The following is a 10,662-nucleotide window of genomic DNA, read 5'->3' as shown; positions in this document are numbered from 1 at the left end:
TTGTTCTGATGGGAGTACTGACAGGAGCTTCGATGAACATTCGGACAGCAGCTCAGATGAAAGTGTTGTCTAATGAAGGAGGGTACACGAGCTCTGATGAAGGCGCGTAAAAAGGGGCACACAGCTACGAGCTCTGCTGAAGGTAGATTTATACATATGGCCCTGAGCTAGATACCATATGCTCCTGCTTTCTACCATGTGAGCCTGATCATATGTATGTCTGAGTCGGACTCACATGTCTTGATTATCTTGAAAGTCCAGTATTTGTCTCTGATGGAGGCACCCATGGTACCATATGTTATAAAAAATAGGAGAACATGACCGTCAACAATAGAAGTAGAATGTGTGTTGGCACATTAACTCAGGACTATTCATCTTCATTCAATGTTTCTATTGTTTGTTTTGTCTAGTAATAATGCTAGCTCTCCTAAGTCTGTCAGCCCCATTCTCACTTGACTTGAATATGAACCTGAACCTGGGATCATATGTAGCAAAAAAAACATGTGAACATGATCGTCAACAAAAGAAGTTGATCTTGTAACAGCATAAATAAACTGATATTATTCGTTCAATATGTCTATTGTTTTTATCCAGTAATGCCGAAACGATTCAGCCTTGGGTGATTTTTGTTCTTATAGTTTCCAAAAAAAATCTCCAAGAAAATATTATATATATTCTCACTTGTGTTTCGAAAACAAAAAACAAAACATATATATTCTCACATCAGCGTCGGCACCATGGAATCACAAACAAGCCTGACACTTTGCTTAAATGCACACATGAATATATATTATATATTTCCCCAACCAGGCAATGCCCCTTTTCATTAATTGCTTAACGCAAATACAAAACATCCATCTCTTCGGTTAGACATGAATATGATCCTCACCAAGTTAACAGGAAACATCTGCATTCTGTTATATAAAGTGCATCTGCATAAACTGGTTTCCTCTTCAGTTGCTTTTTTTGTAGACAGAGATCATTTCGTTCCAGATAATTGACAACTGATTGATAGGTTCGCATAAGTATATCACAGGTCCGAACAAGGCACAATGCAAAACAACCGTTAGTATTAACCCACCACCCTTTTATTGAATTTGAACCCTTCTGCCTTACGTCATACAAGCAGCAGCCCAGACAACTCTTTCATACCCAACAACTGGGGAAGAGTGTTGCATCTGCAGCAAAGCATTCCTTGTATAGAATGCAGGCACAACACATGACTTAAGTCCTTCCTCCCTCCTGACCCCTAGAGCCGCCGCGAGCGCCCGTGCTTGCGCCGCTATTTTGTTGCGCCAACATTTGCAAAACCAAAGCAGCGCTTGTAAATAATCTTTGTACGTGGATTCAGAGGATCTATTCATATACCTACAATTTTGTCTTGTTTCAATTTACAGACTAAATTGCTTTGTAAATAGCCTTTGTATTGATTTAACCCTCTAACCAGGTTCTGTTTCAACACTTAATTTCCTGTTTGCAGGTAACTGACTGGAGATCTATACTGATGTATCCATTTTGTCTGTAATTTCAGGCAGCCTGCATTACAAACCGGCTTACTATTGCTTCGAAGTAAGCTAGACAATTTTCAGAAAAATGAAAAAGGAACCCACTTGTCACTGGTTTACTAAAACAAAATTCCTCATAAGGATTTCATTGTCTTTGGCACGAGGTCAGATTTATCTATGCATACGTTTTCTGTTGCTTGGATCATATCCACAAGTACATCTCTACTCGATCAAGGGCTGTAGCACACTAGCGCACAAACCTTTATGCCCTGTTTGGAATGGATATAACTTTTATGTGGGCACCAATTTGAACTAAATACATGTCAGGATCTTGGTAGGTTGGTAGGGGAATTTGGGAATTGTCCTGACCGAAGAAGGGGACTGGGGATCGAAAGATTGAGAAAAATTGTGAGATATAACTCTATCAGCTATTGTAATCTCCTGCACAATTTTGCTGGGAGCAATTCATCTTGATATTTTATAGTCTGATTGGTCGAAAAACTATTATAATAGGTGGAGTTAACTCTTAATTTCCTATATGTTTACATGAGCTAACTGAATGTCTACATGAGCCTGTACTGTTGTACATGAGGTTGAGCATGTGTACGTTTTACATGAGGTTGAGATTATGTATGTCTACATGGGTTGGGCCGCATTTGCAACTAAAGACGTTTCTTTGGTCATTTTCTAACATGAATTGCATTATACTTGATGTATATAGAATTTCCAAGGCAGATGCGAACGTCCGCATGTGCCCGCGGGCATAGTGGGCAATCAGAAGTTGCGGCCATGGGACGCTGCTAATTCCGTTATTACAGTTGTGGACGCTGCGGATGGATGCGAACACGCAGTAGGCACGTCGGCCAACATAATGATTTGAATGAGCTAGAGAGCAGGTTCAGGGTAACATTATATCACGCCTTCATATACTAAGACTGGGAGTATAATAATACACCTGGAACTACATGACATCAAATCCATGACAACGTACATGATACCTATAAAGTAGCTGAGGCAAAAATAGTTATTGTTTTTCTAATACTAAGACTGGGAGTATAATAATACACCTGGAACTACATGACATCAAATCCATGACAACGTACACGATACCTATAAAGTAGCTGAGCCAAAAATAGTTCTTTGTTTTTCTGCACCAAAATACAATTGTGGAGACCTAGAGACAGATAATTTATGGGCCGGTGAAAGAGGTTGGGGACAAATTGAGATGCCAGAATACCTACGCATATCATAAAGAGATGAGAAATGGTAAACCTGTTAACATTGTTCAGTGCTTAAACAATCCGAAAATGGTATTGAGAAATCTATCCTGGTCGTCCAGTTTATAGAAAGAAAAGAGAAGTGAGCTTAGAAAGACTTTACACAATGCTAATTCATCAAATAAGCTTCTGCCAGAAACAAGCATGTATTACAGATTCAATAATTAGCTGTGTTGCATGGAGAACTATTGAGCACTCATGGCCATATATAATTTTCACAAGCTGCGATTATTGTCAGACCTCCAGTGACAAAGCTATAAACTACCTAATGGACCAAAATGAAGCTTTCAACACTCTGCATACCATTTTGCCCTACTACAATGGGATGAAGCTCTGAAACTGTACGTACCAAGATTTTCATTGGACCATTCAGGACTTTGACAAAAGATAAAAAACAACATTCAGCTCCTGCGTTTAAGGCTTCCTCAATAATAAACCAATACTTGAGGATAGAATAATCTGAAAACCATATACGAGAACAACTGAAATCAATATTGCAACACCTCTAAAACCGTAAAAGCTATGATCTGCCTCGAGCAAAAGAAAATTACATGGACACTTGTTACTGAAAAAACTTAGCAGCTCATATCCACATGGAGTAGAAACTATTTGCAAGAAGAAATGAGACAAGTGATGAATTAGCATATTCATCAGTTCAGAAAACCAATTTTACACTCAAACATAATAACTGAAGCCAAGAATGCAGCCATAGTCACCGTGGACAAAAGTAAAACAAGACACATATTGCTGAGATATACTTATATAAGGAACCACATGAATAGAACATACAGATGTGTCGCGTGCTTATCGAAGGCACCTAAAGATCAATTACCTCAACAGCTCAGCTTTGCTTATAGAAGGCACAGTCGTGTCGCGCTTTCCCTTGAATCTCACTAACATCCATATGTTGATCATCTGACAATGATCAAACATTTATCTTGAAATCAGCCGAACACAAATGTATTTTAAGATGAGGAAGTTATTCGTTCAACAAAGTTAGTTTGGCCTAGTCCCAGAGTTCTTAAACCACAGAAAGGAACCTATCACCATTTTTTTGTCTCTTTGTGGGCTCTTCAAAATAGAGAAGAATACAAAGTTTGTTAAAAGCACACATGTTCAGAACCAATTGTAGATGAAATAAAGCTCAACATTCAATATGCTATGCTAATTCACCAATTTAAAACCAAGATGCAATAAAAACAGCTTGTACATACCCATAGAAATTGGTTCTGAACCTCCAATGCATAGTCTGTTCTGTACCAGGTGCACAATTCATGTTTACATTAGCATGAATCGTAACATCAAAGTGCAGGAATAAACTTACTATGTTCACATGAGAAAGAGAGAGAGGCACCTTGTTCTTCACCAAATTCTTCCATTGGATTCTTCTGTCGCTTTTCTCTTTCATATCTGGCATATTGTGGTATTTATATAAACTGTATATCAGGAAATCAAAACCAGAGATATGGGGAAAAACAGGTATAGAGAGAACACCTCTCGCTGCCTCTGTGGAATTGCTTTGGAGGGTGTCTTGTTATAAAAGAAATCATGCGATGCATTAAAAACGCAAAATAAAATAATTGGTGCATGCTAAGAACTGGTAACACATTCTACATGATAAATATTTGCCTAGCCCTTGTCACACATGGTCAACATAATGACAGTGTGTAGACCTCGTAAATTACGTATGGCATGTAGAGCATCTTGTTCATAGGCGTTCATGAAACAACACGAGGCAGAGCTCCAAAAGAACTCCCTTCATAGCACTAGACCAGAACAGTCCCCCGAAAGGTCGAGCAATAACCCAGTAAGGGGTAAGGACAGACCCGTCCCCTACGACCTCACATAGATACAAAAGCGACCACAGACACAACGAGCCACCACATCAGGCTGGGAAACAATAAGAAGTCCAGTGGACCCCTTGTTCCAGTGGAACAGATCAGTTGAACAGCGAAAGAAACTACTGCCGGCAAAAACTTGATTTTGTGCATCCTTGTCACAAGAAAAGATCTGAACACTATGAAAGTCAAAAGCAAGTAAGTCATGCATTTGCCTCTGCGGCAAATCTAGCAACATGAAATCCTGGAGCACTTGCTAGCTGCATTGCCGCTATGCCTGGTAATCTTACCTTGTACAGAATCCCTTTACTAAAATTATTGAGACAAAGAACTGCATCTCATTAGTCACCATCCATCCGACAAGGACTCATCCGCAGAAAATTGAACTACCGTCCTGTCAAAATTTAATGAACATGTAATGCACCAGTAAGCTTTATGCATCTCATTACTAATTACATACTATGGCTAGATGAAATTAGCAGTCTTAGGTGTACAGAATACATAGCACCCTAGAGACAAGAGCAAGATGCCATGGAGTGAGGAGGGCAGGTGGGGGAAAGGGCCATGTCTGACAGATAGATGCAACCTCAAAGGCAAGAGAGAAATGGTTGGGGACTCACCTGCGCATTTGGTGGCCGTGAAGATGCAAGCTACTCGAGCACAAAAGCATTGGGGTGTGAGCTCGTGCACCAGCTGCGGTCGCCGTCGCCCACCCGATGAGGCTGTCGTCCGCTGCACCACCACATGAGCCACCTATGGCCTTCGGGTTTGCCACGGTCGAGTCGCAAGGACGGCGTCGAGAGCGGGTGCCGCTGTGCCAGCTCGGCAAGCCGATGAGGCTGGCATTGAGGACCAGGTGAGACCGGACGCGAGGGCCCAGGAAGAGCGCCGCGACACCTTGGCAGGGGCGACAGGACGAGCGCGCGGTCCTATGGCAGAGAGTGTGGTGGTGATGAGGGAGGAGGAGGAGGGAGGGTGTGGCGGCGGTGGACTGGTGCGGCGCCCCGGTCGATGTGGCGCATGCGCCCCGGCCGTCGAACCTGGTGGCTTCCGGCGGCGGAGGAGAGAGGGAGGACGGGGAGGGGAGTCGCCAGGTTGGGAGAGGAGAAGGAGTGCAGCGGCGGACGAGGAAAGGAGGAGGGAGTGTGTGGGGTCTGTGGATTGGGGTGCTAGGGTTCACTCCCACGCCTAGCCAACGCACGTCTCACGCGCGGCGCGCAATGAGTGGACGGTAAAATCCTTTTGCACATTGGCACCGTTGACCCAGCCAAGAAACGCGCGATACGAGCTCACCCGTCATTGGCCGACGAAAACGACCGTGAGGTAAAATCAGGTTTGACCCATATGAAGATCCCACGGCTCAGATGCGCGAGAAGGCAAATCGGACGGTCAACGAAACCCCAATTGAGAAAGCTTCGTGGAGGCAAGTTGGGTAGCATCCTTATAGGTTTAAATAATGAGACAACCATAAGGCTCATGTCGGTTGCCAGTAACTTTTACAAAACATGATCATCTCATACAATAACGTATATCACATCATGTATTGACCATATCACATCGCAACATGCCCTGCAAAAACAAGTTAGACGCCCTCTACTTTGTAGTTGCAAGTTTTACGTGGCTGCTACGGGCTTCTAGCAAGAACCGTCCTTACCTGCGTATCAAATCCACAAGGGTGATTTATCAAGTTTGCTGTTTTAACCTTCAACAAGGACCGGCCGCAGTCAAATTCGATTCAACTAAAGTAGGAGAAGCAGACACCCGCCAGCCACCTTTATGCAAAACTAATTGCATGTCTATCGGTGGAACCGGTCTCATGAACATGGTCGTGCAAGGTTGGTCCGGACCGCTTCATCCAACAATACCTTCGGATCAAAATAAGACGTTGGTGGTAAGCAGTATGATTACAACTCTTTGTGTTTTATTCGTGCATATCATCTACGCATAGACCTAGCTCCGATGCTACTGTTGGGAAACGTAGCATGCAATTTCAAAAAAAATCCTATGCTCACGCAAGATCTATCTAGGAGATGCATAGCAATGAGAGGGGGACAGTGTGTCTACGTACCCTCGTAGACTGAAAGCAGAAGCGTTGGACAACGTGGTTGATGTAGTCGAACTTATTCTTGTTCCAACCGATCAAGCACCGAACGTACGGCACCTCCGAGTTCCGCACACGTTTAGCTCGATGACGTCCCTCGAACTCTTGATCCAGCAAAGTGTCGAGTAAGTAGATGAGTTCCGTCAGCATGGCGGCATGGTGATGGTGATGGTGAAGTGATTCGCGCAGGGCTTCACCTAAGCACCATGAAAATTTGACCAAGGGTGTAATCTATGAAGGGGGCGTCGCACATGGCTAACAGATGTTGTTGTGTGTTCTAGGCGCCTCCCCCCTCATATATATAGGTGGGGGGAGGGAGCAGCCAAGGGGGCGCCCCAAGTAGGCTGAATCCTACTTGGGGTTCCTCCCCAATTCAGCCCCCCTTTCCTTTTTCACCAGAGGGAGAAGGAAAGAGGAGGGAGGATAGAAGGAAGGGGGAGGCCGAATCCCTCCCCTTCCTTCTCTCTTCCCCTCTTTCCATTCTCCTCTGGTGAGGCCCATATGGGGGGCGCAGCAGCCCCTGCTGGCTGCTGCGTTTCCCCTCTTGGCTCATTAGGCCCATATCTTTGCCAAGGGGTGCCCGGAACCCCTTCTGATGCCCCAATATGTACCCGGTACCATCCGGAACACTTTCAGTGTCCGAATACTATCTTTCTATATATCAATCTTTACCTCTCACCATTTCGAGACTCCTTGTCATGTCCGGGATCTCATCCAGGATTCCGAACAACATTCAGTCACCAAACCACATAACTCGTATAATACAAAATCGTCATCGAACGTTAAGCGTGCGGACCCCGACGGGTTCGAGAACTATGTAGACATGACTGAGACACATCTTCGGTCAATAATCAATAGCGGAACCTAGATGCTCATATTGGTTCCTACATATTCTACGAAGATCTTTATCGGTCGAACCGTTATGACAACATACGTTATTCCCTTTGTCATCGGTATGTTACTTGCCCGAGATTCGATCATCGGTATCTTCATACCTAGTTCAATCTCGTTACCTGCAAGTCTCTTTACCCGTTCCGTAATATATCATACCGTAACTAACTCATTAGTCACTTTGCTTGCAAGGCTTCTTATGATGTGCATTACCGAGAGGGCCCAGAGATACCTCTCCGATACTCAGAGTGACAAATCCTAATCTCGATCTATGCCAACCCAACAAACACCTTCGGAGATACCTATAGAGCTTCTTTATAATCACCCAATTATGTTGTGGCGTTTGATAGCACATAAGGCATTCCTACGGTATCCGGGAGATGCATAATCTCATAGTCAAAGGAATATGTATTTGAAATGAAGAAAAAAGCAATAGCAATGAAACTGAACAATCAATATGCTAAGCTAACGGATGGGTCTTGTCCATCACATCATTCTCCTAATGATGTGATCCCATTCATCAAAATGACAACACATGTCTATGGTTAGGAAACTTAACCATCTTTGGTTAACGAGCTAGTCTAGTAGAGGCTTACTAGGGACATGGTGTTTTTTCTATGTATCCACACATCTATCAAGTTTCCGGTTAATACAATTCTAGCATGAATAATAAACATTTATCATGATATAAGGAAATATAAAATAACAACTTTATTATTGTCTCTAGGGCATATTTCCTTCAAGTCGGCCATCCAAACAACTCATGATATGTACTCTTAATTTTAACCACCTCAAACCAAAGTGTCTCAGCCATGTAATTACACTCATCACCAAAGGCCACTTCCAGTGCAATCTTCCCCACAGGTTAAGCCGACTTGCCAAGGACAACTCCGTGAAAGACGGTAGAAGACGGCTTAAGTTCCTTCTTTGTCAGATTCATCCGCCGAAAAGTATCATAGTACAATATGTTGATACTGCTTCCACCATCCATAAGTACCTTCCAGAACTTATAACCGCCCACTTGAGAGGCTACCACCAGGGCTAGATGACCCAGATCATCAACCCGGGGCGGGTGATCCACCCGGCTCCACGTTATCGTGTGCTCTGGCCATCTCAAATACTGAGGCGCCGCCGGCTCAACCACATTGACAACCCGCTTATGGACCTTCCGGTCATGCTTGCACGTGCTCGTAGTGAAAACATGATATTGGCCATTGTTAAGCTGCTTGGGATTACTCTGCGATACGTCTCCAACGTATCTATAATTTTTTATTGTTCCATGCTATCTTGTGTGTTTTATATGCTATTTTATATGATTTTTGGGACTAACCTATTAACCTAGAGCCTAGTGCTAGTTTTTGTTTTTTCCTTGTTTTTGAATTTTGCAGAAAAGGAATATCAAACGGAGTCCAATTGAGCTAAAAAATTATGATGAAATTTATGGACCAGAAGAAGCCCCTGAAGCAAAAGAGTGGGGCCAGAAGAGCCATGAGGCCTCCACAAGGGTGGAGGGCGCGCCCTACCCTCCAGGGCGCGCCCTCAGTCCTTGGCACTGCCTCGTGGACCCCCCCCCCTGACTTGTTCTCGGTGCCAAAAACTCCTATAAATATGGGAACCCCCAGAAATAAACCTAGATCGGGAGTTCCGCTGCCGTAAGCCTCTATAGACACCAAAAACAAATTGGGACCCTGTTCCGGCACCCTGTCGGTGGGGGAAATCATCACCGGTGGCCATCTTCATCATCTCGGTGCTCTCCATGATGAGGAGGGAATATTTCACCCTCGGGGCTGAGGGTATGTACCAGTAACTATATGTTTGATCTCTCTCTCTCTCTCCCTCTCTCTCTCTCTCTATCTCTATCTCTATCTCTATCTCGTGTTCTTGATTTGGCATGATCTTGATGTACCGCGTGCTTTGCTATTATAGTTGGATCTTATGATGTTTCTCCCCCTCTACTTTCTTGTAATGGATTGAGTTTTCCCTTTGAAGTTATCTTATCGGATTGAGTCTTTAAGGATTTGAGAACACTTGATATATGTCTTGCATGTGCTTATCTATGGTGATAATGGGATATTCACATGATCTACCTGATGTATGTTTTGGTGATCAACTTGCGGGTTCTATGACCTTATGAACTTATGCATAGGGGTTGGCACACATTTTCGTCTTGACTCTCCGGTAGAAACTTTGGGGCACTCTTTGAAGTTCTTTGTGTTGGTTTGAATAGATGAATCTGAGATTGTGTGATGCATATCATATAATCATACCTGCGAATATTTTTGGTGACATTGGAGTATCTAGGTGACATTAGGGTTTTCGTTGATGTGTATCTTAAGGTGTTATTTTAGTACGAACTCTAGGGCTTTTTGTGACACTTATAGGAATAGCCCAATAGATCTATCAGAAAGAATAACTTTGAGGTGGTTTCGTACCCTACAATAATATCTTCGCTTATTCTCCTCTATTAGTGACTTTGGAGTGACTCTTTGTTGCATGTTGAGGGATTTTATATGATTTAATTATGTTATCATTGTTGAGAGAACTTGCACTAGTGAAAGTATGAACCCTAGGCCTTGTTTCTAAGCATTGCAATACCGTTTTCGCTTACTTTTGTTATTAGTTGCCTTGTTGCTTTTAAATTTTCAGATTACAAGAACCTATATCTGTTATCCATATTGCACTTGTATCACCATCTCTTCGCCGAACTAGTGCACCTATACAATTTACCATTATATTGGATGTGTTGGGGACACAAGAGACTCTTTGTTATTTGGTTGCAGGGTTGTTTGAGAGATACTATCTTCATCCTACGCCTCCCACGGATTGATAAACCTTAGGTCATCCACTTGAGGGAAATTTGCTACTGTCCTACAAAACTCTGCACTTGGAGGCCCAACACGAGTCTACAAGAAGATGATTGCATAGTAGACATCAAGCTCTTTTCTCGCGCCGTTGCCAGGGAACCTAGGTAAGTGGCACTCACACCCCATCAACTAAACTCTTTTCTAGGGCCGTTGTCAGGGAGGTTAGTGCCTGAAGGTATATCTTTA

The 10,662-nt window shown here is 43.3% G+C and overlaps 1 protein-coding gene across 8 annotated transcripts; it reads right to left on the bottom strand.

Annotated features, from left to right (window-relative positions):
• Positions 1-244: 244 nt before the first annotated feature.
• On the bottom strand, positions 245-5,796 carry LOC123069712 (uncharacterized). Of its 8 annotated transcripts, XR_006432709.1 has the most exons (7): positions 5,241-5,795; positions 4,911-5,014; positions 4,137-4,192; positions 3,997-4,031; positions 3,615-3,697; positions 3,132-3,241; positions 245-475 (listed from the first exon to the last, which is right to left on the bottom strand). XR_006432709.1 is itself a non-coding variant. In XM_044492645.1 (6 exons), exons 2-6 carry the CDS (start codon positions 4,970-4,972, stop codon positions 391-393), a joined length of 321 nt encoding a protein of 106 aa, XP_044348580.1. In that variant the 5' UTR covers positions 4,973-5,014; positions 5,241-5,796; the 3' UTR covers positions 245-390. The 8 variants fall into 8 exon arrangements, 2 of the variants coding, with proteins under 2 accessions (XP_044348580.1, XP_044348581.1); XM_044492645.1 differs by lacking the exon at positions 3,132-3,241 and having other exon boundaries at positions 5,241-5,796; XR_006432713.1 differs by lacking the exon at positions 245-475 and having other exon boundaries at positions 2,403-3,241; positions 3,997-4,036; positions 5,241-5,793.
• Between the last annotated feature and the right edge of the window lie 4,866 nt (positions 5,797-10,662).

This window comes from Triticum aestivum, chromosome 3B, assembly GCF_018294505.1.
Source record: "Triticum aestivum cultivar Chinese Spring chromosome 3B, IWGSC CS RefSeq v2.1, whole genome shotgun sequence".
Classification (NCBI taxonomy): Eukaryota; Viridiplantae; Streptophyta; class Magnoliopsida; order Poales; family Poaceae; genus Triticum; species Triticum aestivum.
This window is presented reverse-complemented; position numbering and strand designations above follow the sequence as displayed.